Below are 26,529 nucleotides of genomic sequence, written 5' to 3'. Positions count from 1 at the left end.
TTATTATTATTTTCCCTTGCCTTTGTTTTGCAACCTCGTCTCCCCCAATTTCACCTCCTTTCCTCGGCACTTCCCTTTTAATAAAATAGAAGATCTGCCAAAGCGCCCCGACGCAACACTTGTATTTTCTTCATGCATCCTCTGCACCATGTTGCATTGTGGCTTCAGCACCTCGCACAGCCTTCCATGCACCGAAGACGGGTCAAGGAGTCAAGGAACCGAGGAAGCAAACCCTAGACAAGGACTAAAAGAGGTAGGTTAGATAACTTTCTTAAAGAGAGTAACTTTTCTGGCGATTTGTCTGGCGCTGGTTCAGGGCGGTGGTTGGGTTGGCGGGATGGTGGACTGCGGGTGCGGCTCATACACCATGTTGCAAAATCTCACCTCTTGGAATTCCAACCTGGGTTACATACGATGTAGCCGTGGAAAGAAAGAAGGTTTCTAAACACCGAAGTGCAGCTGGCGAACATTTTGAAACTTGGATATTATTGGGAGGTTGACTCCTGGGGTCCCAGGAAGCTCAAGTAAGTGCAAGGGTCTGCTGTAACTCATGGTGGTACCACTATTCACACAAGATGCTCTTTTTCCGTTGAGCTTTTGAAGCACAGTGAAGATGTCAATTCGTAATTAATTACAAGGGTTTTAAGATAGGTGATGGCTCTTACCTTTGGAAAACCTTAGTCGTAGAATGACAGAAGGATAGTGTATTTTGCAGCCAGCCTGGTAAGACAACAACTCAGATCTTCTACTGGAGACGACCTGTAAAATGAGATGGCCCCAAGTAACAACACCTTCAGGTACCGTTGGCATAAGGCATATCATAGAGAAAAATTGTCACTCATATTGGAAGGATCTTCGCCTGGTTTATAAGAGATCACCAGCGAGGTATCGTCTTCTCCACGTAAAGCGATCTTGTTTAAGGGTAAGAGTTGAGGTAAAGAACTCAACTACAAAAGTGGACTACAGAATACGATTCAAATAAGAGATCACTTCTTGATAAGTACTCTGCATGGAATCTATTATCGAAGGGCTAGCCATTACCAGCTCATCGTTCGTGGCAGGCCAACGGGAATATATAATACATTCAATGCTTATTGCATTATAAGACAAAACCATTCCAACGTGCCAACCGTTCACATCCCTGTAGGACCAACGTTTCATTAATACCTCTGCTCTTCTTGTCTACTCTTCGTCCTTGGTTTGTCTCTTGGATTGCAAGAAACGCAAAGGCATCTTGGAGACCTCTTCTAACAGTTTATCTGGGTTGAACTCCAGTCCTTCCTTGAACTGGTTACTGGCTTTTCTTAACGAGCGACCAGTTCCCACCAGCAGGATCTTTGCTTCCGCCTGGCCTTCTAACGACACACGGCGTTCTCTAGCACCAGTGTTTTCCTTAGAATAGCTCACTGGCTCCCATACTCTGGTAGGCTCCACCTTCTCACGTTCTTCCCATGGGAACACTTTCAGTGGAGCTTTAGGCAGCTCAGACACAGCCAAGTCCTCAAACTCAGGAAGGTTCTCTTCCTCCTTCGAGTCCCAAGCGTTCACCAACTTATTGAAGCTCAATTGGTGTGCCTCGCCTTGTGGTCTCAGCAAAAGATGTACTCTGGTACTCTCATCACCAAAAAACCCATCAAACTTCTTCCACCAGAGCTGTCTGAACTGCTCATCCCCTTCGAAACGAGCATGCCATGGCTTAGCGGCACCGATAAAGTGCACCAACTTAATATCGTCTCTAAAACGCTCCAATGCTGGCACATACTGGTAGTGAGCAGAGGGAGTCACATTATACACGAACGGAAGTCTCTTCCACGAGTACTCATTGTCTTGAAGAGTGAAAAACTCGTTCAAAAGACCCTGGTCGGCTCCGTCAAACGAAGGCTCGGCGCCCTTGGAAAACTCCACAATGTCTTTAAACGCACTTTCCAGTGGCTTAATAACAAACACGCCCAGGTTAAACAAGTCTGGCCATCCGATATCTGGAGCAGCAACAATGTCAGAGGTGCCAATTGACCCAAAATCTTCAAACAAACTGTCCAACAGCGTCAATGGCAAGGTATCGGAGTCAAGAAACACAATCTGGTCGTACTGAGTCAAGTTCCACAAGAGGATCTTGGAAAAAGTGATGGCCAACTCGCTTCTTCCTAGCTTCTGGGCCACACCTTCCACTGGTGCCAGCACCAGGGTGTCGCTAATGTCAATTACATCGTTGTAAACGTCTTGAATGAGAGAAACCAGTTTTTCGGTCAAACTGGACTTGTCTAGCAATATAGCCAACTGGGCACTGGTGCCATGTTCCAAAAGCGTTCTTCCAAGGGTGAGCGCACCAGCCACATAGTCTTCACCGTGAAGCAACGTTACATAGGCGACCGTCATGGTTTTCCAACAGAAAGAGATGTGCTACAAAAAATAGGACGTGGGACTTTTTCTGTGTTGCGACCAGGGTGCTGATAACAAACACATTGCCGAAAAGGGCACGCCCCAGGGGTTGCCCAAACAGCCCATGGGGTAGGATAGGCGCCGAGCGCGCAGAATAGAAGAAAAATAATCCACACTATCCAAGCACCCTATCCTGTTAATTTTGAAAAAATAACAGTTTTCCAATACATTTATTCCTCTACCATAGCTTCCCGGCTTTCTTTGATCTTTCTTTTTTCTTTTCGTCGGCTTATCGCTGTTCGTTCTTGCCGTCCACAAGACTCAGAACCATGCTGCGCGAGTTGCCAACGCCTTGCTGGTACACTGTGTTGTTGGTATTGGCGTTGGGAGCAGCACCTTCACCAACCTGGCCATTGACAGGCTCTCCAGCAGGAGCAGCACCGCTAGGTCCCATTGACGTGTGGCCTGGCGCCGTGCCTGGGATCGTGCCTCTGAGAACGTTGGACTGCCTGTTTGGGTTGGCAGCGTTCTCCTTCAATGCAATCAACTGCTTCGTTCTGAAACCCTCGTAGTGCACCAATGCAGTGGTCTCAATCAAGTCTTGCAAGTGGGTTCTGGTCAAGAAATCTCTCAAGAAGGTGAACTCACATTGGGAAACATCCTCAATGTTCAATGCACCCCATCTAGACTTTCTGCCTCTCACAAGCTCGCCATTGAGCTCGATCTCACGCTCCGATCCCGACACGGCAAATGGGATTAGCGACTTGATGTCGGCATTCAACTGCTTCTCGTCATCAAGCAAGTCCTCCGAGTCGTATGGATAAATGTTGAACTTGTGCTTGATGAAGTCGTTCTGCAACTGCCTCTTGAACGCAGTTCTCTCATTGAAAGTCATCGAGTCACTCTTGGCAATCACTGGCACCACGTTGGCGATTTCACTCAATCTCTTAAGCGCTTGCACGTCCAATGCCTTCAATTTCGTACCTGAAGGAGGAATAAAGTACAAGATACAGTGGACACGAGTGTCGGCAATGAAACGCTCTCTCTGGGCAGTCAACTCCTTACGCAAGTACTGCGAGTGCTGCTCCTTGATGTACTTGACGAGCGGCTCCCAGCACTTGTCGTTGTTGACCTGGTCTCCAAAACCAGGAGTATCAATCACATTCACATTCAACCTGACGTTGTTCTCGTTCAAAACATGCGAGTGGACCTTGATCTCGGTGGTCTTCTCGATAGGCGCCTCGGCAGAGCGACGGCCCTGGGTAGTGGCCAACTTCAGCGAAAACAAGGTGTTGACAAGGGTGGTTTTGCCCAAACCTGATTTACCCACCACCATGATGTTGAAGGAGAAACCTCTCTTCAACAATCTGTTCTCGATCTGAGAAGTGATGGTATCGAAACCCACGTACTTAATTGGCTGCGTCACGTTTTCTTCCACGGCAGACATGTTCGGTTTGAATATAGGGGCGGTGTAATTGACTACTTGTTCGTCTCTGTTGATGTTAGTGTTTTTTGTGCCTGGTCGATACGCGTTCGGTTCAGGCACACCCTGGCCATACTGGAGCCAGACAAAGGTCCAGGTAAGGGAAGGTGGGGATTGGAGTTAAGTGGAGAGGGAGAGTTGGTAAGTGCATTTTGGAGGTGACGTCTTTTTGGTTCGTTTTCTTCTTTTTTGAGTTCTTTGTGTTGTTCTACGAGACGGTGGGTCTTCACATGGAAGTGAGAAGAAGAACAAGAAGAACAGATGTATACTGAAAAGTACATATTTTCAGTTTTATTCTCTTTTTCAAAAACTAAGCACATGTTTTTTGATATAGATGTAGGGATCGATGAAGAATTGTATTTGAACTTGGAAATGCCTATGGTGCTATTCTTGGATGTTCTTTGGGATTCGCAGCCATTCATGTCAAAAGGCCAATGAGGAACACGGCCATAAGGTTACATAAATAGTATATCCATTATAAAGACCTGGTATAGATTTTTGATCTTGTTTTATTCGCTTGGTGCCCATTGGTGCTTTTGTTGACGCTTATATTGCATCGGTACTAATTGACACTCTTTGGCTGAAGAACTACAAGGCCAGCATGTGGGCTTCAGACACTACTAATGTTATGGGAGCAATTTAGTACTCATGAAGCTTGTCCATATAGCAAAGCAGTCCTCCTTCTTTTATTTAGTCTTTCCAACTAAGAATCTTTTTTCAGGTTAAGAGTAACTGGACGTAGCACTTCACTGTTCATCTCTTCTGCCAGAAGAAGAGGAAGTCTGTGTCCTCCATCGCCAAGTCAAGAGTCCACTATTCATTTAAGTTACCTTTTGTCTGTTCACTATAAAGAGAATCCAATACTTTTCATATTTTCTAAAAATAAATAGAACCACCTTTCCTCTTCACAACTCACTACTCATTCACGTTTTCGCAGCCAATATGGTCTTCTTTGTAGAAATATGAATACCCATCGAAACCACCAATACAAATAAAAAAGTGAAAACAATTAAAATATACCTACCAATTCCAGACAAAAAAGCATACTTCTTCCTGTTTTTCCTTCCTTTCCCTTAAACACCCATTTATGCCCTTCTCTTTCCTCCATCACCACCTCACTACCGCCAACCAACATCCACTTCCAACCACAACACTCCAAAACCAAATATCCAAAACCAAGCCATCAAACCGAAACAAACCTCCTTCTCCCCACCACCACCCTCCTAAAAGAATCTCCGTTCCCCTTGTTCCCTTCTTTGGTAGCCTCCAGTGGTGGTTCGCGCACGTGACTGAAAACTCTTCTGGCCTCAAGTTTTTCAAACCTTTCCACTTCACTCCATCCATCAATGTCTTTGTGTTTAAGGTTCGGGGCCATGTCGTTAGGCGGTGTTTCCGCTGCTCCTGCGACGCCTTCCATACTCAACGGCCTTGCTTTGGCCCTTCCACGTCTACCTTCCCTCAAACAGTTCCTCCCCAGGCTGCTCCACAGATATCCACAGACCCAAGACTAGAGGAGTTGAGGAAACAGATTGAGGACCAGGGCGAAGCTCCATTCATGATTGACAACGGCATGATCTTGAGAGCTGCTCCTAAGAAGAGAACATCTCACCGTAGAAGAAGAGAAAAGTTATATGCTTCTGGTGACAAGAAGATCAAGCCTTTGGAGAACTTGGTGAGATGCCCAGCGTGTGGCCACGTCAAGAGATCCCATTTCATGTGCATGCACTGTTTTGCCGAAATCAGAACGTTCTTGAAGGAGAAGAAGAAGGCTTTGTTCCCAGAACCCAAGAAGCCCCAGCTGGACTTGGATCCTGTGGATGAGAGAATCATTTATCCAATGAGAAAACTCAAACCTGAAGAGATTCAGCTCAAGTTGAGAGATTGGGTTCCTAAGAGAGAGAAGCCTTTGATGCATAACAAGGAGCAGACGAGAAAGAAGTGAGTGATGAACTTGTAAATATACGTATATATAAATGGACCAACCAAGCATTGCTTGACATGTGGTAAGATAAGTAAGGGGAATGAGGAAGTAAGATAGTGTTTAAATGGGAGCTATTGGATTACGTGGGAGTCCATGGCACGTTCTTTAGGTTTAGTTGCGTGAAAGAAGTCGTGGAAGTCATACACAAACGGTCGGACTAGGAAGAGGCTGGCCAGATTTTGCTTTCTTATGACAGAAAGATACCAAATTATCCTTCAAAAAACTGACCATCACTTGTTGTGCTGTCTAAGTCTCCGGTTAATATATAAGACTGATTACACTAGGTGATACAGCAAAGGGATCAGAGACAGATCCAAACTATAACTAGAATAAACAAGAGGCACTGCTCCAGCCTCAACTTAAACTACTATACATAGACAATTCAAGTGGATAGAAAGCCAGTCTACAAATCTGGATGTCTTCAGTTATAGGCTTCTCATCCAGCCCAGCCATTGCATCCAACCTTCCAGTCCAAGCATATACTAAATGAACCAAATTCTAATCCAAAATCTTGTCTAAAGCTTCAGAGCTCTCTTGCAATCCTCTAATAACCTTCCTTCTACTTGCCAATCTTTACCTTACTGTCTGGCCATTTCGCAGCCATTTCCAAGGGTCCATACTCCACCTCTTTCAACCCTCAAGCAACCATTCAACCGCCTAAGGAACCCCCAATTTCCCAACTTTCCAAACTAGTCATCCCCCTCAACATTCTCCAAACTCAACTCCATCCCACATCTTTGTCCTCCACTTCCACCACCTCCACACTTCCCCCACCTTCTTATATATAGTAGTGAGTGAGCCTCATCAGCCGTAAAAATACGACACATTGTTCGATTGCAGCTTGCTTAGACGAAAGGTTAACCAATATCGAACAAAACGGTACCGTCAAGGCCCCAAAAGCCACTCAAACCTCTCTCACAGTATTAATAAGACCCTCTCACGTCCCTCTCATCTCTTCCCATGCTTATCAGATCCATCGCTGCGAACTTTTTTTTCCATTTTTCACTCCTACTACATCACCATTCCATCATGCCCCAGCCTATACCCAAAAAGAGAAAAACATATACCAATAATCCCAGAAATGCTGCCATTTCAATGGTTTCCTCACAACATCCCCTTAATGTAAGACCTCTGGGTAACCTATACCTAGAAAGTGGCCCTGCTCTGGGTGCTACTAGAGAAGAGCTTATGGGAGACTTTGCGTTGTTCCCAGAAGAATTGCTTTTGGAGGTTTTGGGATTTGTCGATGACGCTCAGGCATTGAAGAACCTTTCACATGCGTCTCGTGTTCTATATGCTTACTTGTACGATGAAGAGCTCTGGAAGAAGCATTACACTCAGAAGGCACAGGCCCAGGAGAAAGAAGGCGTGGAACCTCCAAAGATTAAATGGAGAGGGCTGTGGAGACTCTCTATACTTGGCTTGGACGCTCAGTATGAAGCAAAGCCTCAGATTCCAGGAAACATGCTTTGTTCAGATGTGCTTTTCAGACCTTTCCAGTGTTCTCAGGTGGACTATACTAGTATATTCTGGAGGGTTATTAAGGAGGAGGAATTGTACCATAGAGACAGTTTGGCTACTCAGGAGCCGTTGGATGAGGTTCTTCCTTCAGGACGTATTCCTAGACTTCCAGAGCTGCTGTTGACGCAGGAAGTGTTTGATAAGTCATGGAGCAACAAGCCGTTCATTATGACCAATAGCGATTCGTCAAGATGGCCACATTGGGATTTAGCAGCGCTCTTGGAAAGGTTTGCTGATGTGAAGTTTCGTCAGGAAGCAGTTCAGTGGCCTTTGTCGTTGTACTCACAATACCTTGCTAAGAACAGAGACGAGAGTCCATTGTACTTGTTTGACTGCAACAGTAAAGCCATGCAAACGCTCAAAAGCGAGTATGTGGTTCCAGAAGTGTTCCAAAAAGATGCATTTAAAGTATTTGAAAAATGCCGTCCTGACCATGCCTGGTTGATTATTGGTTCCCAGCGTTCTGGCTCTACCTTCCATAAAGATCCTAATTGCACACTGGCGTGGAATGCAGCCCTCGTTGGAAGGAAACTATGGATCATGCTTCCTCCTGATGTTGTTCCACCAGGTGTGAGTACTGATGATGATGAAAGCGAAGTCACCAGTCCAGTGGGTATTGCTGAATGGGTACTTTCTGGCTTCTACAATGACTGTGTTAATAATACTTCGGCTCAGATTGGTATTACTTTCCCTGGCGAGTGCATGTACGTTCCTTGTGGATGGTGGCATATGGTGATTAACTTGGATGACAGTGTGGCACTTACACAGAATTTCGTGCCCAGCATACGACTTGGCAACGCCTTGAATTTTATGAAAAACAAGAAGAAGCAGGTTTCTGGATTCAGACCCGCTGAGGTGAAGAACGCTTTAGAAGAGATCTTGGCTGCCTGTCAGGATGACGAGGATGCCGAGACAATTAGAAACTGGGTTCGAAAGTTTGACGAACTCAACCTTAAAGAAAATTTACAAAACGAAGATTGCGGTGAGTTGTTGGAATCTGAGCTTCCAGCGATGCCCATTCTTGAGCTTTTCAAGTTGCTTCTCACGAAGAACGGCAAGACGGAAGAGTTGGCTAAAGGTCTTGAAGATTTGGCCAAGCTTGAAAAATCCGAGTTGGCCAAAGTGACAGGAAAGAGTGAAATGTGGACTAAACTTACGGAAGCTCCACTGTTCAGCTTTGGCTTTGCATTGAACGAATAACGGTTTACGGATGATGATAAGGATATGGGGACCAAAAAGACCCCAAAAGGTGGCCAGGGAGGCCACCAGGACGACCACAACAAATAGATGTTATAATTAATGATGCTTTTCTTTTTCTTTTTTTCAGTTTTCAACTTTTTCATATTTTGCACCCAAAAGATAGACATGCATTTCGCAGCCAAACCAGTAGCCAACCATATACCATGAACCAACCAACAAGCCTTGAACCAAATCACCCTAAATACCAAACCAAACTTAGCCCCTGACATCCCTCCATCTCGCCATCACCATACCCATCTCTTCACCTCCAAGCCTCTGCGTTCCTACACTCCACCCATTGTGACCTCACCTGACTTCGATCTGACTCCGATCCACATACCACCAGAACCACCACGAACTGGCCAAACCTAATCAAATATCCAAACCACCTTCTTCCTCAAAAAACCATCCCACCTCTGACTCAGAGCATCAACGTTGCTGACTCACTACCCATCTATCACCCCACTCCTGTATCTGCGCAGTCCACCATCACCATGTTTCGGAAAGCGTTACCCACTTTTCGTCTTTTCTCCAACCCCAGAGTCTTTTCCACATCTAGAATGACTCAGACCGAAAAGCCCATCATCTTTGCTCCTCCCACGTACCAATACACTAAGGGCCACTTGAACGAGCTGGAAATCGACACAGACCCTATAGAACAGTTCCACAAGTGGTTTGATGAAGCCAAAGCTTCCGTGCCTGAAGGGCTGTCGATAATTCCAGAGAGTGTCACGTTCTCAACGGCTAGGCTTCCTCTGGGAAGAGTTTCGCTGAGAGTGGTGTTGCTTAAAGAGTTGGATACTCATGGGTTTATAGTGTACTCCAACTGGCAGACATCAAAGAAGTCTCAGGACTACGAGCTGAACAAGTGGGCGTCGCTTACGTTCTTCTGGCCCTATGCACAGAGACAGGTTCGTGTTGAAGGAAAGATGGAGAAGGTCGAGAGAGATATCTCCCAGAGATACTATGATACGAGGCCTAGAGGGTCGAAGATAGGCGCCTGGGCTTCCCCACAGTCACAGGCTATCAAGAGCAGAGACGAGTTGGACACTTACTATAAGAAGTACGAGGAACAGTTCAAGGACAAGGACGACAATGGCATTGAATGTCCCGAGTTCTGGGGCGGTATGCGTATTGTTCCGTATGAAATTGAGTTTTGGCAAGGCGGAGTCTCCAGGCTACACGACAGGCTTGTGTTCCAGCGGGAGTCTCCGGACCAGGCGTGGGCCGTACAGCGTCTTGCTCCATAGGCTGGTTAGACAGGCTTTATAGGCTTGAATAGAACGTTAGACTGAACGCAGGGCATGCTTGGTATGTCTAGAAATAGAGTGAAGAGCAATTGACGAGGGAGCAGGTATTGGCGAGAGACAGAGGATATGGTTGCTGAACCAGTGCTACAAACAACAATTGGTCTGTTTGTGGAACCAACAGGTTCATCGCTTCCTATGCGTTTACATGGTCCACACATCAAGGGTATCAACGGAAGCTTAAAGTTTACCACGAAAAAGAAGGTTCTTCCCAAACAGCTCAACCACTATACCTCTCCCTAAGCCATGCAGCCCTTCCAGAAACTGCTTTGTGTTACTTTGAAGCGGCTGGGCACATCTCTGTGGCTTGAAATTGAGACTCCGTACCATGGAGATCTAGAACCTACAGAAACTTCAAAACCATAAAATGTTCAATTGATCTAAACAAGACGTCTAACCACTTACTTGAATCTCAGCACGAACTCAGCAAAGTTCTCGCCCTGGACCTGAGCAATCTGCTTCTCCAAGTCGGTTGGCTGTCTGGAGCCATCAGCACCAGCATAAGTACCAGCTCCCCAAGGAGAAGCGCCATGGACTTCTTCCAAGTTGGTAAGCAATGGGAAAGCCTTACCGTAACCCAATGGCACATATGTGATACCATGGTGAACCAAGGTAGACAAAGAGTTCAAGGCAGTGACCTCCTGGCCACCACCTGGAGTACCGGTAGACACAAAAGTGCCAGCCACTTTACCTTGCAAAGCGCCCTTGGCCCACAAACCGCCAGTGGAGTCCCAGAAGGCCTTCCATTGAGCAGGGAAGTTACCGTACCTGGTTGGAATACCGAAAACGAAGTAGTCGTAGTCGGTCAAAGTGTCCAAGGTAGCAGTGGGGAAATCAGGCTTTGGAGGGGCCTTCAACTTCGCCAAAATGTCTTCCGACAAGGTTTCTGGGACCTGGAAGATATCAGCAGAGAGACCGCCAGCAGCCACGCCCTTCTGGACTTCCTTAGCAAGCGTAGCCACATGGTGGTACAAGGAATAGATGATGATAGCGACTTTCTTTGTCATTGGTGGTAATTGGATGAGGATAGAGAACAGAAGAAAGAGGATTATAAGGGCAATTGAGCTTCTTTATATACCCCAAGCCCATCCCTGATCGGTCCAGAGCAACTCCATGTCTTCTAAGGCACAGGCGCTATGCATCTCTTTGGTGGCTGCGAATCCACACTATGAATGGAAGCCTGGCCGAATTAGTAGTGGTTTACTAAAATGGGGAATGTAAGGGGTTTGTCGAATATTAGAAGAACAAGGGGATGAGGGATTTATGTCGTTTGATTGATTTGACAAATCTTTGACGTTGGGGATCTGCGGAAGAAGACGATAAGCCACAGTTTGGTGTAAGCTGTGGATCGAAGGATCTGTGTACCTTGAGATGATTTAGATAGACGAGAATTGGTCTGGAGTTGTTGAATGACAGTGTTACTAGTGGTTTTGGGCTTTGTAGGTCTTTTGATGCCTCAATTGATGGCGTATTGCTTGTTTGCTGTCTACATGCATCGCTCACATTATGATAATCATTCTCTATTAATTTCTAAACCTTTAAACGCTCAAAGCTTCTGGACAGTCTCGAAGAAAGACTGGCCCTGGATCTTGGCAATGTCCAATTCCAAGCTGGATGGCTGTCTGGAGCCATCGGCACCAGCAAAACTACCGGCACCGTATGGAGAGGAACCGTGCACCTCCTCCAAGTTGGTGATCTGGCCAAAAGCCTTGGCGTAACCCAATGGCACGTAGATGATACCGTGGTGGACCAACACAGACAAGGCGTTGACAATGGTGGTTTCCTGACCACCACCTGGAGTACCGGTGGAAACGAAGAAACCAGCAGCCTTACCGTGCAAAGCACCAGAAGCCCACAAGCCACCGGTGGAGTCCCAGAAAGTCTTCCACTGGGCTGGGTAGTTACCGAATCTGGTTGGAACACCAAACAAGAAAGCGTCGTAGCTGGTCAAGGTGTCCAAGGTAGCAATTGGGTAGTCTGGTCTAGCTGGAGCACTCAACTTCTGCAAAACGTCAGCAGAAAGAGTCTCTGGAATCTGGTAGATGTCAGCCTGACCGCCGGCAGCCTCGACACCCTTCTTGACGGACTCGGCCAATGTGGCGACGTGGTGGTACAAGGAGTAAATGATGATAGCGACTTTCTGAGCCATAGTTAATTGAGGTTGTTGGTTTTTTTCTGGTGTTCGGAAAAAGTGGGAGGCACAACGGGTACTCTTATATTCTGGGTTGTTTTGCACCCGCCTTAATAATATGCCAGCTTGCCGCCAGGCCAGCAAAGGTGCGTTTCAGGCCATGACAATTGCAACTGTGCATGTAGTAAAGCTTAGTCAAATAACAAGAGATGCAGCGAACTCCAGCGAATGTTTGTCAAGATGCCGCAGCAGTCGTGCATCTAAGCGAGCTGGGACGGCATACAACCGCGGTTACAAACACGGTAGTAAAATATTTGTCAATGCTGCATTTGACTAATGTCTTAGTGGAGCCGATTCGCAGCCACGATTGGTAATCTACCAGCAGAACACCTAATCTGTTTGTATACGCCTCTTCATGTAGTCCGACTGCTAGCCGCCCTTTATCTGTTGACGTTTCCCACATTTCTTGTACCCACTATTTTTCGTTTTCCATCCATAAGATGAAGGTTGCTATTGTCTATTATTCCACTTATGGCCATGTGCTTACCTTGGCCAAGTCTATCAAGGAAGGTCTTGAGTCTTCCAAGGAGGTTTCCCAGGTGGACCTTTTGCAGATTCCAGAGACTCTCTCCAAGGAGGTTCTTGAACAATTGCATGCTCCAGAGAAGCCTGAGTACCCACTTGCAACCGCAGAGAAGATTGCCGAGTACGATGCTCTTCTTTTCGGTTACCCAACAAGATTCGGTAACTTGCCAGCTCAAGTGATTGAGTTCTTTGGCCAGACCAGTGGTCTTTGGGTTTCTGGTGGCTTGTACCGTAAGCCAGTCGGCGTTTTCACTTCTGTCAGCTCCGCTGGTGGTGGTCAGGAAATCACCATGAGAAACGTTTTCTCTTATGTTGCCCACCACGGTATGGTTTTTATTCCATTGGGTTACGGCAAGGCTTTTGCTGATATCACAAACTTGCAAGAAGTTCACGGCGGTACGCCGTACGGTGCTTCCACTTTCGCTGGTGCCAATGGCTCCAGAAAGCCATCTGAGTTGGAATTGAGAATCGCCAAAACTCAGGGTGAAACTTTCGCTTCTAGTGCTGCAAAGATCGTTGCTGCCTCCAAATCTTCTTCCACTGACACTTCGGGCCCAGCTTCCACCGAGAAGGAGGCTTCAGCTTCCAAGGAGAAAGAGGCTGTTGAAAGCGAAGAAAGCAGCGAAGCTCCAAAGACCGAAAAGAAGACCCCACAGAGAGTCCAGGAGTCTTCAAAGCCTGCTGCTAAAGAGGACAGTGGTTGCGGTGTCAAGTGTGTGATTGTTTAATAGATAGAAAGAGCCAATCCTGAAAAAGGGCACCGCATGGGCGGTGTATTTGTTAGTAATAGCCAATGTGCCAATAATAGATATACTTACGTGATGAAAAAAGATAACTTCCCACTACCGCTTCACCTTCAGCTCCATTTAGGTGCAAGGCTGTGATGCAGCACGCAATGCTAATGATGCCATGATCGGTGAGACCAATGTCGTCAGCCATCCACCTCAAATCCCAGACCCATTGAGTCTAATGCTTTCATGCTTTCGTACAAGTATGTGTGCACTGATCCATCCACCAGATTGGATAGCCAAGTCTACTCACATTGACTCAAAGGACCCTTCGTGGAACTATCTTCTAACCGTAGCAGGGCGTCTTGACTATGTTCAACTCAAAAATACAACCTATGATGAATGCAACAATCTTTCGTAAAGCCGTTAAGAGCTCTTTAGAATAACTGGGAGGCATATACCTGTTCGAGACCCGTGGAGGGTCTATTTTTGCATAGAAAACAAACAGGCCAAAGCAAAAGATCTGAGCACAGGATACGGAAATTTGCAACTGTAAGGGTTGAAACCAGCCAGAGGCTGCGAGAGCTACAGAAGGTGTTTTGCTTCCTGATGCCTTAAGCCCTTGCAAGAATGCAAATTTCGTTTTTCTCGTCACAGGTGCTTATGGGTACAAGAAAGCCACTGACCGCATTTGAACCAGGATACACAGCCAGTTAGGACATTCCAGAGCCGGAGCGACTGTTCAGTATTCGTTCATAGGGAAGTAAACTTCCCCTTTCGTGGACTGAACAGTCTATCTATGGAAGTCTCAGCTCGATACTTCGTACCAAACCTTTCAGGAAAATGCATCTCTACCTCACGCCCGTCAGCCCTTCCAGGGAGCCAAAAGTCCTCAGAAGTACAAGCAAGAACATCAAAGCAATCATGGAAACCCTTCCATACTCCCAATGGGTTTTCTTAGGTGTCTGGGTTTGGTAAACCGGGTGCCGAAGCCCAGACAGGGTCTAAAGAGCCCTGGCCATGCCTCAACGACTTGTACAAGAGCACATACCGAATCGGCAAAACCAGGCCAATGAGTATCCTCAAAAGTTGCATTCATCATAAAAAGAAGTACTTTTTCCTCGAAGAACACGGTCAAAACACGTCCACTAGGCTCTTAGATCAGACAAGGACAACTTCAGGCCATTGAACGCACCTCAGCTCATAGCCAAAGAGCCGATGTACTGCCAACTACCAAGCAGCCCTCGTAGAGCATGAAGCCATACATGAACATGTATGGGAAACAGTATATGGGAAGAAAGGGCTAACCTTTTTTGAAGAGTTGAAAGATCAACGAGCTCTGGTTATATACTTGTACACCCGTACCTCCGATGGAGTAGTAAGAGTAGTCAATGGCTGAACTTCAAGGCCAGAGGGGGCCAAGAGGAAGAGAATTGAAGGGCTTAGGTGTTAATATGAAGTGCATACATTTGCTAAAGTCTTTAATTGGGGTCTGTGGCATCTGGGTGAGTCCACGGTCGATTCGCATGGTTGCAAAATGGACTTCGAGAAGACCGACCATGGCTGATAGGCAAATGTTCTTACCACGACCCGAAAAATATTTAGTTGTGTTAAGAAATACCGATACATTATCTGAAGTGTTTTTGATACACTGTATTGCACGATCTCTATCAACGTCCAACAGACTAAAGTAGCTCCAAGAACACCAACCGCGTAGTACTAGTGAGTACTAGTGAGTACTAGTGAGTACCCAGATGTTACGTAAAGCATCTTCCACCTTTTGGAATTAGTTTATGGAAGTAGCTAGGAAGTTGTCCTCTTGTAAGCAGCTAGCTAATTAGCTGTATCATCCACCTTTCAGTAGTCCAGTGCCATACTAGTAAGTATATCCTGCTGGTTAAGCTTTACCCAACCTAGATCCCCATGTTACTCCTCTACCACCACAGCTACACATCCATATAAAGACAACGATTAACTAAACAAGACCAACTACTAAAAATCTGGCCGTGGGAAGGTCTTGATATAGTCAATTCCTCCCACACACTGCGGCACAGTAAGCTGGTTCGAACCAATAGCTCTATGGATCTTAATTCCCACATCCACAGTTCTCTTTGCAGAGTCATGTTCCAAAACAAGACCTCTTCCACCGTTATTCCTCTTATACAGCAAAATACCATTAATCACCTCCCTATCATGTTTACTCTCATCAGACACCAACAGCCAGTCCATGGTATCGTAGTCCCAAAGCACCAGCTGCATTCCAAACTGGCGCACGATAGCACGAACTCTGTTGTCAATACCGCCATAAGGAGGTCTAAACCATTTAGGCAAATGGCCATAAGTGGCGTTCATTGCCCAAATCGACCACTGGATCTGGGCGACGATTTGCTCGTTGCTAAGCAGTGGTAAGAATGGATGGGACCAAGTATGGGAGCCCATGATATGGCCCATATCAGCGGTATCTCTATAGATCTGAGGGAACCGTACCACGTTCACGCCAATAGTAAAGAAGGTCGCTTTACTACGAAGTTGGCTCGTAAGCGCTGGCGTAAACTGAGTAGGCCCATCGTCAAACGTTTGACTGAGCCTGGGACAAGTGTAGACGTCGTCAGCAGCCACACAGTTTGCACAGTCAAAAGAGCACACGGCGCCAGAAGTAACGTGGTGAGGGCAGTCGCCCAAAGTACGTTTCCAAGAATCCAGCTGAGGAGGCAAGTCATTGAAGTTGATGAAGTCCATAGGGATATACGGAGGATCAAGCCCAGGCCACTCAGTGATACCAGTAAAATCGGTAAGCCACTGGGGCACAGGCAAAGGAGAGCTTGCTACAGCCATTTTAGGCTGAAAGAGATTGATCGAAGACCGAAAAGAGAGCGCCAAAGAGGAGGCGAAGAGAAACGGGATGAATAACATGGGAAGAAGAAGTGGTTGGAGTGGGTGCAAATAATGGCTGCGAAAAAGTACAAGATATGGAGGTTGGAGAAGGACAGGGGGACGAGAATGGGGTAGCACGGGATGAGACTGAAGAAGGTAGGGACTGAAAATGGGTCAATTGGGTGGACCTAGGTGAATGGTGGTAATTTTGTGGTGAATTGGTTACAGTGGAAGGTAAATTGTGGGTGTGGTGGTGACAGTAGTGTTGAGGAAGATGATTGAGAAACAACCAACGCTACTCGTCAGGGAGAGATATTCCGAGAGTCTCTAAAGAGTGAAGGACATCTAAACTAGCATGTAAGTCAATTGGCTGCGTTTTGGCAGCTCTGTGGGCTTCATTAGTACATGTGTGGCATACAACTACTCCGAAAGCCTGGTCTACCAGGGCAGTATACTCAAGACACAGCTTACATGGCCTGGATCCTTCCCAATCTTGGTAATAAACAGAACTAAGAGTCTTCTAGGGCCTTTTAGGATTTAGATAGCTACTTCCTCGCATCATCCATGCCTAGAACCCATACTATGCATCATGTTGATGAGTCTCACCAGTTACACCATCACCACCATCAACAGAGATACAACGAACACTACCAACTCTAAAGTCTAACTAGAAGGCTTCGATTATTCTAGAAAATAAAAAAAAAACGCCTACCATTCAAGCCACGCCTTTTCTTGGACTTCTCCATCTCCTTCCTCTCTTTCCCTTCTACCAAACCTTCTCCACATTTCTTGTTCACCATCGCTGTGACGTCAGATCCACTAAGCACCGAAGAACAGTATACAACGAAAAATCTGGCCCCTGGACAATGAGTGTGCCTCTCCTGAGCCATTTATTTACCCCCTATTGACTTTTCAGAAATCAACAAAATGCATTGTCCCAGGTATTAATAGCTCACCTACAAAGCACCAAAAGCCCCCACCCCCAAGGTACCACCCCAACCACAACCCCATCCAATTTCAGGAAGTGGAGTCGCCGACAACTTCATTCCTAATATCCCAGGTAGGACCAAAGGAACCCGTTAGGTCCATGTCTAGCGGTTATCACCAGGAATACCCAAACAGTGAGGCCTCCATTGGAGAAGGAACTACAGACAACAGACGAGACTACAGGCATCAGACAACACTTAAAGTATTGTATCGTAAACAAAAAACCACCTACAGTCCTACTTACTCATTTCTTAACCTATTACTAATACCCTCTTCTTCCTAGACCACTTCTTTCTTATCGCCCTACCACTTTTCATATGCGGTGGGCTGGTCACTCGGGGTTTGAGGGGATTGGCGGGGCGGTTGGATTGGGGTAGGTCTGGGAAAAAAAAGGTGACGTTAGCGAGCGCAAAATATGCTGCTAGTTGGCAGTGACAGGGAAGCCTGGAACAATGGGCAGTGCTGCCTGGAGGTAAACGGTGGTGCTGCTCGCGCAACGTGGGGTCCACCAAAGGAAGGGAGAGAAAGGGAAGTGGTGTGAATTGTAGTAGTTAGGGGGCGTGGTGGGGAGGTGAGGGAAATTTGGCGCCGAAAGTGGGTCTTGTGGTTCGAATGGTGGGATTTTTGTGGGGAGAAAATGGCGGGAAGGGTGGTTCAGTTGGGGGTTGTTGAAGGAAGGGAGGGAGATGGAGATGGGGGGTTGTTGCGCTCAGCCAGCAAACCTGGGGTAAACCTACCGAGGGAACTGAGGCAGTGGCAGAGACAGAGGCAGTGGAACGAATAGGGGTACAGGATGGGAAGAAAACTTCAGGAAACTAAGTAACAGCATCGCTGTTTTTCTATTTCTGTTTCTGTTCATTAATACGTAGCAATAGGTAGAACCCGTGGGTGGTAATAGATAGGGGCCCTGTGGACCAGGGCGAATGAGAAAGCTGCTTGTATAGATAGCAGCATCGAATGCAAAACAAATCCAGCGTGGAGTCTAGTGTGTGCTGGAGTCTAGGGAGTGGGGTTATGGGAGTGGTAGAGATGGCAGGAGGGTTCATGGACTGGGATCGTAAGCTGGAGATGCCGTGGCTTCCAGCCCTCCATCGGCTATGATCCGTGGAAGCTGCTCCATCTGAGCAAATATCCATCCCTTACCAGAGAAACCACAGAGAACTGGGTTTCTCCATCCCTCATCATAGAAGCCACACCAGAGAAGTCACTGACGTGCCTTCTCCGTGTGTCTTCTAGAAACTCACACTTTCATACCTCCTCCGGCGCTTCTCAGCACGTAACGTCGCCACCTTCTGCTCCAACCGGTTCTCCATAGCAGCCTGTTCCCCCTGCATCACACTGGCTATCTGGGCACTGTTCATCTTGCCAAAATCCACCACCGTAGGCTTCTCTGCCTCTCTAGGCTCCTCATTTGCAGCCACTTTCCCACCTAGACTGCTATTCCTTCTGGCCCTCTTTCTAGGCACTTCAATCTGCCAATTCCCTTCTTCGCTCAACCGGCTGATTTCCCGAACATACTTCATCACCGCCGCTTCTTGTCTTCTTTCCATAAGATCAATCGTCTGTTCTCGTGTAAGCGTCCAGGGCTTGACCCTATCCACATCTCCAGCCGAGAACCTTCTAGTCGGGCGCATTGTAGACATTGTGAAAGTTTGTTATTCAAAAAGTGTAACTTGTGTTTCTGAAAACCAGATATTTTTCACTGGTCCGAATCATCCGGCGATGCTGCCTCTTTTATCTTATCGCATACACCACCAAAGGGAAACCTGAGAAAGCGTGCACAGTTGCTGGGGCTGAGGAGGGGGAAGGGTGTGTCTTTTTTTTTTGTCCCCGTATCTGCCTGTCTGGGCTTGTTTGGCCTCCTTTTTTTTCTTCGGTGGCCGCGGGGCAGCTTGGTCACTGGGCCGAAAAAATCCCATCCTGTCCCCATCCAGTCCCCTAATTCTGCCACAGTTTGGGGAAGAGAAGAGATGAAGAGATGAGAAGAGACGAGGGAAAGAAGACAATGGGGGAAGAAAGAGGTTTTAAAGAGTTTCTTTCATCGTAGAAAGTTCTCTTTATTTTCTGTAGTTCTTTTAAATATTTCTTCCTTTTAAACTTTCTGGGGTCTGCGGTTACGGTGGAATTTCATGCCTGGTGCTTTTTCTGAGTTTTCTGAGTTTTTCTGTGTTCTGCCTGGTTTTTCGCAGTAATCAGCCCAGTGTGACTGGGAATGCATCGTCTCCTCACACTTTCCTGGGGAGAGCCTTTCTTCTTGAACTTGCTGGATTCATGGAAAATGTAGAAAGATAAAAAAAAAAAAAAAAAAAAAAAAGAAAAGGGAAACTAAAGAAAAGGGATGAATGAAGAACAACAAGTTTGAAGTATTGGAAAGAATGGACCTCCATGGCAGTTGGTGATATTACTGCCTCAGGGCTCTGCTTGCTGCTGTGCTTATCAGTGCCATTTTCTTGTCCTTACTTCTGGTTTAGTGACATCAACAGGAAGACCTTGGCATGGCTTCCCTATTTCTCCCTAGATCACCGTTATAGATCAGATGTCTTGGATCGGCGACCGTCTCGTCGTCACTTCCTGATCCCGTAAAACTGCCCTTGGAATGTACCTGAAAATCTACAATCTACAATCTCCAATCTACAATCCGCCGTTCCGTCAACCCCATCTTCCGAATGCGTATTATTGTCGTTCTATTTGCTCCTTGGAAACCGTAGTTCTCTCCTCCTCCTCTTCTTCTCTATGCTATGGCCTTCTCAGCCTCGGACGACGCCCTGGCAATCAACTCAATCTGCTCCTTCACCGCTCTGGTCAAAAACTCAATCATTACAATATCCTGGTTGTGCGACTGGAAGTGCTCCTTCAACAGCCTCAAGTCGGCCAAGCTGGTAGGCTTGTTCACTAACGTGTTACTCAATGTACGCAACAAGTCCACATCAGCATCGCTTCCAGACACATTGTCGAGATATTGCAACAATTGGTCAACTTCTTTGGTAACAGAACCAATTTCATTCTGCAACGTATCCAAGCCCTGCTCGTGTGCTTGCAAAGTCACCGAGTTATCCTTTGGCGACGTGTTGTGGAGCATGTTCAACGCCAATTTCTCAGAAACAGTGTTGGTAACCACCTGGTGGGGAACGGGGCTGAAAATGTAAGAGTTGGTGGTGGCGCTGGTCTTCCAGCCGATTTTCTGGACTGGTCTGCCGATAGCAGCTCCAATGTATGTGGTCAACTGAGGCATCTGGATCTGCTCGTCCTTCAAGTACGACACATTCAAGTACACAGCTGGGAATGGGTATGCTCTGTCAGCACCCTTGGAGTAGAAGTCGTGGATCAAGCCAGTGGATCCGTCAATAACAGAAGACAGATCAAACCAACCAAGCACAAACTCCTTAGGGTGGGCCTTCTTGTACAATTGGTAGAGGGTCTTGTGAGTGTGTTCTTCGATGGAGATGGAGTCACCGGTTTCCAGACATGGAACCATGAAGGCGTCTCTAACGTCGACGCTGCTGCCGTCATCAGAACGAACACCGAGCAATGTACCGATTATTCTCTTGTTCTTGTTCTCTTTGAGCACCTGCTTGGAGACGATCTCGAGGATATGGAAAAGGGCCGAGTTGTGGATCTTCACAGACACGGTGGATGGGCCGGAGGGGGCTGCTGGAGCCGCCACGGTGGGCCTGAACAAGTGCATGTACGAGTCAGACATGGTTTTTTGGAGGGCCTTTTTTGGGTGTTATGGAACGATTGGTGTTTGAGATATTCGAGATGGATGTCGACTTTTTTTTTTCACTGAAGGTCACGTGCGCAAAGTTGGTCAGAGTAGGTGGACCAGCCTAGGTGAAAGTCGGTGGCAGAGGTATCTGTTGGTAGTTGGACGATTTTAAGTGATATAATATCTGAGTTGGGTTTGGTTTGGGTGGTTTTGGGTGTGGTTGTTATCGTGGTGGTGGAGGAGGTGGACCCTTTCGCAGCCATACATAGTAGATTGGAGAGACGTGATAGAGACTGAAGAGTGGGATGTAGATTGGAAAAAACTATCGTATGTGGAACAAAAAGATTACATTTTGCCTAGAAAAATCTTTTTATGGTTTTTTAACCTTCGAGGTACCTGATAACGTGTTTGGTTGAAACATGGTGGTACCCAATCTATAGACTCATAGTAGGAATACATAAAAGGTAGTGCTAGTCCTTCTAAACCATAAGAGCTATTTCCAAATTACTAGATTCCTTAGAGAACTTTTGAAGAAGAGAAATCTTGGCATATCGTGAATTACAACTTAACAACAACCTCCTTACAATTGGCTGCAAAATACATGTACTACCCATATTTAAGTCTTAAGGAAGCCGACAAAAGACAGCCAGGCTTGGATGTCTTTGAATACTAGCTTTCAAAGTAATCTTATGAGATCCACAAATAGTCAATTGGTGTTCCATTCTGAACTACCTCGTTTGTCCATACATAGAGCTTCAAAAGGGCCATACGAAACAGCTAAAGTTTCCATCAAAAATCACCAGAGCCTCAAAAGACACTTACCCCGTACCCAACAACGAAAAAGTATCTATCACTCTGAAAAAAACCATTATATTCCACGCCCCACACGTCCACCTTCGATCTACCCTATCTCTAGGTGTACTTCGCGAAACATCAACACTCATCACGAACTACTATGGCCGAGGAAACAGAGAGGGCGTTCCACAACACGTGGCTTTTCAAAGCTGACGATGTACTTAATCGCTCGCCGTCGCGGAAACAAATGACTGTGCCACAAATCTTAAAAGTTTATGAACTGATATACGACTTTCTCGTGAGACTAGCATCTGTGCTTAAGCTTGATGGACGAACCATATTGGCTGCAACGATATATATCCATCGTTTCTATATGAGGATGCCAATTACTACATCGAAATACTTTGTTGCATGTGCCGCTGTGGCCATTTCTTGCAAGCTTCACGATACTTATAGACCGCCTGACAAGATAGCACTCACAGGCTGCCAGATTAAGCATCCAGGGAAACATGTGGACCAGCATTCAAGCACGTTCTGGAGCTGGAGAGACCAGCTTCTATATCGTGAGGAGGTGATGTTGAAAAACCTCAATTTCGAAGTATCGGTGGATCTTCCGTACGAGATCACTGAGGAGCTTCTCAAGAAGAAACCAGAGGACCTGAAGGGCAATGGGTTTTATGAAAAACTTGCAGACATTCTCAAAATCACAACCTCCAAAATAGAGCTTCTAAGTGCATTGCCGGTTTTGCTTGTTTATGATATATTTACCTTGTATGGCGCCATGTTGGTTCTCACAGTTAACGAAGCCAAAGAGAAGTTTGAGGAACTTGACGCCATTAACTTACCAAAAGACTTTTGCAAAATGAGATTGGCGTCTCTGCCGATGAGTGTTTCGAATGCTATCAGTTTATACTAAAGCTTCGAACGCTCTGTGAAGACCCAAAACTCCCGAGTCATAGAATCTTGGTGAAGAAATTCACTGATATAGGCAAGGATGTCTTCTATAGTATCACCGACGGGAACTAGGGGGCATCGTGCTATGCATATAATTAATGGATTGGGACGTATCATCAGATTCACAAATCAGCTTTCATTCTTTGCTTCTGCCTCTACTTCTGCTTCTGGAGCTGTCTCTGCCTCCGCGTCTGGCATTGCCTCTTCTTCCACTGGGCTCTCTTTGGTGGTGGGCTCTTCAGCTGTTGTGTATTCTGTGGGCTGTTCTGGCTCAGACAGTTGCTTCGTAGACGGTTCACTTGGACCTGGTTCACTGGAAGGAGCTTCCTGGACTTCTTCAGTTGATTTCTTTTCAGGTTCGTCAGCCTTTTTGTCGTCAGATTCTTCATTGACTTCTGCTTTAGGAGCATCTTCCCCTGCTTCAGAAGGTTTGGGAACTTCTTCATCCTGTGATTTTTCAGCCTCCTGAACTTCTGTGGTTTTTGGTGCCGCTTCTTCGTTCTCAGTCACGCCTTCATTGTTATCAGACTTGTCAGCATCCTCCTTTTTTGGATCCGCCACTGCCTCTTCTTGTGGCTCATCCACATCCATTGGCTTGGGAGACTCCACAGACACCGGTGTAGCAGGAAGACCGTACTTCTCTGCATACTCAATATACTGCTGAAGATCATCGTTAAGTAACGAGTCCAGGTACTTGACATTATACGGCAAGGCATCTTTTAGCTTTTCAGATGGCTGGATCCTCGTAGTTTCGCCGTCGTCTGCCTCGTTCTCATCTGCATCCTGAATATTTAATATGACATGGTCGTTTCTGACGTTGTTATGAGCATGATAAAGAAACTTGGTATATGCGTCCTCCCCATCTTTGGAAGGATGGAATTTGCTATTCTTGTGAATGGGCAACACGGTGTCTTGAAGTACAGTGTTTGCGTATTGAAGGTTGTGGCCCAACTTCACATCCCTTTCAGCCAAGTACGCAAGCCATGAGAGCTTATCGTGTTCTGTAACCTCGGCCTCTTCTAAGTCGTCAGCCATACCATCAAACTGTGCATTCGCAGGGTTTTCTCCCAGTTTAAGTTGATTGTAGTATTCCTGACGCTCACGCAACCTTCGTTTCTTTTTCTCCTGGTCTGTCTCTGCAGAAGTATCGATCTTTCTCTTCTCCATCAAGTTACGCAATTGGGAATTAGGCACGTCGCTCAACCTCTTCGCTAGGTTGAAGTTGTCACTATACTGTAGCCATTTCACGAACGATTCTAGAGACTTGACATTATACTCAGTCTCTGGCTCCTTAGATACATCTTTAGGATCCAACAAACCATCGCCTGTCAGTGGCTTAATCAATTGAACATCTAGTAGAGCCTGTACTAAGTCAGGGGCCTCTAGAACATTCGTGCAGCTTGTGCGGGCCTGCCCAAATTTCTTAGCACTGTTGAGAACGAGCTCAAAGTGCTTGATGTATATATCTGTCATTGTATTTAGCGTCAGCGGTTTGCACTTATCGAAGCCAGAGGCTTTGAGGATTTGTGCTACTGATATTCGAAGCACGGCATAAAAGAAGGACTCGTCCATTGTGGGTGTGTGGATTGATCTGGTTGTAGGTGAAGAAGTTGTTGATGTTGATGTTTGTGTGTGCAGTGCAGTGCAACAAAACAACCAGTGGTTGCAAAAAGACCCTCCACTACGGGGTAAAAAAAGGTGATTTTTTTATTGAAATGATTAATTTTGATAATCTATAATCTTCATGAATATAGAATTTGAAAAAATGACTTGATATGGTGGATGTTCACCAAGTCGGTTCCCACTTGTTCTGGGTACCAGTACCAAAGTAACGATATACCATAGGATCTGCATATATCCCTTTCTTGACAGGTTCTAAAAGATATAAGAAGCAACGTATCATAAGAAGTGGTTGACTTATTGGATCATGCTCTCAAAAGCCACCCACGCTCCAACCTCCACTTCTAAGCACACCTTACTGACTAACAATCAAACATATAGTCTCTGCTCCATCCCTAGAGACTACCATGGCATTCTAAAAAAGAAGAAGAAAAAAAAAAAAAAAGAAAAAAAAAACCACATAGCCTTATGTGGAAGGAAACATGTAGTGTCTGTTTCCTTTTTAGACCTGATCGAAATCCAAAAACAGAAAGCGATCAAGTCATTCGCTGCCTTTAAGGAGCCGCCAAACTCCCCAGTGAAGCTTAACCTTCACATGAATCATACTTGGGCACCTAGGAGCTGACTCCTCCCAGATAAGTGTCTCGGCAGTTATGATTCATCCTGACTGAGACCCCAAGAAACCCATAGAAATCACTTAATGATTTCCCCAACAACGGGTCATAACCGACATCAGCTCTGTTAAGAAACATGAACTGTACAACGGCCCGTCATGCCCACCGTGCCGAGGTGACCAATTTGAAGAAAACAAAACTCACGACTCAGTTTAGCTGGTCCACTAAACCAAGAAGTCCCGTCAATTCCCAGTATTCAATTCCCCCAGAACCCAAACTCCCACAAGGGCGGGAGAGACCACTATCCACCAGTAGAACACAATACATCCGCTAAGCATGATCCAAACCTAGAAAGAAGTCCCGTCAAATCCCTAAACACGCCAACAGAGTCAGTGTGCTGTAGAATACCCCCAGAACCCACCTTTCAATAAAGTGAAAGGGGCCACGACCTGCGTTGCCTTGCAATCTGAATGGTGTGGCCTATCCATCCAGAAAGTACCGTCCCTGTCCATCCACATAAGTATCCCCCAGTACCCTCCTTCCATTATAGTGGAAGGGATCACGTTTGCCTTTCAGACTACGACCTGGCCAGTGTGATCTAGCTTGACCAGGAAGAATCCACTGGGTCACCACTCCAGTAGATGTATCGCCCCAGAAGCCTCCTCTCAATACGAGAGGGACCATTCGTGTCTAAAGACACTACGACCTGGCCATCATGGTCTTAGTCGGCCAGGAAGACCCACAATGCTAATTGTTCGACACGAATTACGAACCATTTAATCCCCCAGAACCCACGCTCCCCAAAATATGGGGAAGACCAAAGTCACCTTTCGGTGTTACGTCTTTAAACTAGCCTGGTCCATACTAGCAAAGAACAATGCCCACATACTGTGGAAAGACCTTGGAAGCCAGCGGCAAGGAACATCCTGGAGTCGGTCAAAGAATACCAGGACGAGAACCACCCAAGGTGGAAATGCAAACTATATAACCAAACCAATTCGACAAATAACAGTGCTAACTAGAGTCAGTAGCCAGCACCAGTCCAACACCAACAACAGAGCCATGTACTTTTGAGGGCTATTTAAAGTTCTCAAGCAGCCAGGAGCCTCAGAGGGGCCCTCTCCAAAACCACCCGACAGCCAGAACCGGAAACGCCCCAAACCAGCAGTCTTTTCTCATACATGAACAGTTTCAGAATTGTGTTCAGCCAGGGCTTGAGCTCCAGCCCATCTGGAACATCAAGCTAGGCTTCACAGTGGCATTGCTTCTTTATGGAAACCACTAGTATAGACACTGGCCAAGCATCTCCACCAAGTAGTCAACAGAAGCAACACCACCTTACCATCGTCCACTGAACACATCGATACTCCAGCCAATAAGTGAAAGTACCATGAACTCTGCTCAACCAGCAACGTACCTCAGCCCTCTTACCTCTAGGAGGCAGAGAAAGCCGTCATGAAGTGACTGCCTTATGACATCCTATTCTCCAAAGACTGATGTCTTCCCTTCTTAGCCAGCACCACAAAAGTAGCCACCAGCAGTGAAAGAAATCCAATTGACTCATTAGAGTAAAGTGAATGGCGCTAGAACAGTCCGTTCTAGCTCGATGTCAGTAGAAGAGCTTC

At 46.3% G+C, this 26,529-nt stretch overlaps 13 protein-coding genes across 13 annotated transcripts; 5 read left to right on the top strand and 8 right to left on the bottom strand. All coding sequences in view use genetic code 12, as the record gives it.

Annotated features, from left to right (window-relative positions):
- Window positions 1-1,182: 1,182 nt before the first annotated feature.
- Window positions 1,183-2,376, bottom strand: GLG2 (Glg2p; the record flags this gene model as incomplete). The annotated part of the gene is made up of 1 exon (XM_025487469.1): window positions 1,183-2,376. The coding sequence occupies one exon, from the start codon at window positions 2,374-2,376 to the stop codon at window positions 1,183-1,185; it is 1,194 nt and encodes a 397-aa protein (XP_025344485.1).
- A 292-nt stretch (window positions 2,377-2,668) lies between these two features.
- On the bottom strand, window positions 2,669-3,826 carry CDC10 (septin; the record flags this gene model as incomplete). Its single annotated transcript, XM_025487468.1, has 1 exon — window positions 2,669-3,826. The coding sequence occupies one exon, from the start codon at window positions 3,824-3,826 to the stop codon at window positions 2,669-2,671; it is 1,158 nt and encodes a 385-aa protein (XP_025344484.1).
- Window positions 3,827-5,235: 1,409 nt separating this feature from the next.
- On the top strand, window positions 5,236-5,804 carry CXQ85_003833 (mitochondrial 54S ribosomal protein bL32m; the record flags this gene model as incomplete). Its single annotated transcript, XM_025487467.1, has 2 exons — window positions 5,236-5,308; window positions 5,329-5,804. The coding sequence occupies 2 exons, from the start codon at window positions 5,236-5,238 to the stop codon at window positions 5,802-5,804; spliced, it is 549 nt and encodes a 182-aa protein (XP_025344483.1).
- Window positions 5,805-6,872: 1,068 nt separating this feature from the next.
- On the top strand, window positions 6,873-8,564 carry CXQ85_003832 (uncharacterized protein; the record flags this gene model as incomplete). Its single annotated transcript, XM_025487466.1, has 1 exon — window positions 6,873-8,564. The coding sequence occupies one exon, from the start codon at window positions 6,873-6,875 to the stop codon at window positions 8,562-8,564; it is 1,692 nt and encodes a 563-aa protein (XP_025344482.1).
- Window positions 8,565-9,163: 599 nt separating this feature from the next.
- PDX3 (pyridoxamine-phosphate oxidase) lies at window positions 9,164-9,853 on the top strand (the record flags this gene model as incomplete). Its single annotated transcript, XM_025487465.1, has 1 exon — window positions 9,164-9,853. The coding sequence occupies one exon, from the start codon at window positions 9,164-9,166 to the stop codon at window positions 9,851-9,853; it is 690 nt and encodes a 229-aa protein (XP_025344481.1).
- Window positions 9,854-10,311: 458 nt separating this feature from the next.
- Window positions 10,312-10,917, bottom strand: CXQ85_003830 (NAD(P)H:quinone oxidoreductase, type IV; the record flags this gene model as incomplete). Its single annotated transcript, XM_025487464.1, has 1 exon — window positions 10,312-10,917. The coding sequence occupies one exon, from the start codon at window positions 10,915-10,917 to the stop codon at window positions 10,312-10,314; it is 606 nt and encodes a 201-aa protein (XP_025344480.1).
- A 539-nt stretch (window positions 10,918-11,456) lies between these two features.
- On the bottom strand, window positions 11,457-12,059 carry CXQ85_003829 (NAD(P)H:quinone oxidoreductase, type IV; the record flags this gene model as incomplete). Its single annotated transcript, XM_025487463.1, has 1 exon — window positions 11,457-12,059. One exon carries the CDS (start codon window positions 12,057-12,059, stop codon window positions 11,457-11,459), a length of 603 nt encoding a protein of 200 aa, XP_025344479.1.
- Window positions 12,060-12,541: 482 nt separating this feature from the next.
- On the top strand, window positions 12,542-13,354 carry CXQ85_003828 (NAD(P)H:quinone oxidoreductase, type IV; the record flags this gene model as incomplete). Its single annotated transcript, XM_025487462.1, has 1 exon — window positions 12,542-13,354. The coding sequence occupies one exon, from the start codon at window positions 12,542-12,544 to the stop codon at window positions 13,352-13,354; it is 813 nt and encodes a 270-aa protein (XP_025344478.1).
- A 1,992-nt stretch (window positions 13,355-15,346) lies between these two features.
- Window positions 15,347-16,189, bottom strand: CDA2 (chitin deacetylase; the record flags this gene model as incomplete). Its single annotated transcript, XM_025487461.1, has 1 exon — window positions 15,347-16,189. The coding sequence occupies one exon, from the start codon at window positions 16,187-16,189 to the stop codon at window positions 15,347-15,349; it is 843 nt and encodes a 280-aa protein (XP_025344477.1).
- A 2,258-nt stretch (window positions 16,190-18,447) lies between these two features.
- Window positions 18,448-18,858, bottom strand: CXQ85_003826 (uncharacterized protein; the record flags this gene model as incomplete). The annotated part of the gene is made up of 1 exon (XM_025487460.1): window positions 18,448-18,858. The coding sequence occupies one exon, from the start codon at window positions 18,856-18,858 to the stop codon at window positions 18,448-18,450; it is 411 nt and encodes a 136-aa protein (XP_025344476.1).
- Window positions 18,859-19,946: 1,088 nt separating this feature from the next.
- On the bottom strand, window positions 19,947-20,915 carry CXQ85_003825 (uncharacterized protein; the record flags this gene model as incomplete). The annotated part of the gene is made up of 1 exon (XM_025487459.1): window positions 19,947-20,915. The coding sequence occupies one exon, from the start codon at window positions 20,913-20,915 to the stop codon at window positions 19,947-19,949; it is 969 nt and encodes a 322-aa protein (XP_025344475.1).
- A 961-nt stretch (window positions 20,916-21,876) lies between these two features.
- On the top strand, window positions 21,877-22,632 carry BUR2 (Bur2p; the record flags this gene model as incomplete). Its single annotated transcript, XM_025487458.1, has 1 exon — window positions 21,877-22,632. One exon carries the CDS (start codon window positions 21,877-21,879, stop codon window positions 22,630-22,632), a length of 756 nt encoding a protein of 251 aa, XP_025344474.1.
- Window positions 22,633-22,799: 167 nt separating this feature from the next.
- CXQ85_003823 (uncharacterized protein) lies at window positions 22,800-24,242 on the bottom strand (the record flags this gene model as incomplete). The annotated part of the gene is made up of 1 exon (XM_025487457.1): window positions 22,800-24,242. One exon carries the CDS (start codon window positions 24,240-24,242, stop codon window positions 22,800-22,802), a length of 1,443 nt encoding a protein of 480 aa, XP_025344473.1.
- Between the last annotated feature and the right edge of the window lie 2,287 nt (window positions 24,243-26,529).

Source organism: Candidozyma haemuli, assembly GCF_002926055.2.
Source record: "Candidozyma haemuli strain B11899 chromosome Unknown F_2014730914, whole genome shotgun sequence".
Classification (NCBI taxonomy): domain Eukaryota; kingdom Fungi; phylum Ascomycota; class Pichiomycetes; order Serinales; family Metschnikowiaceae; genus Candidozyma; species Candidozyma haemuli.
This window is presented reverse-complemented; position numbering and strand designations above follow the sequence as displayed.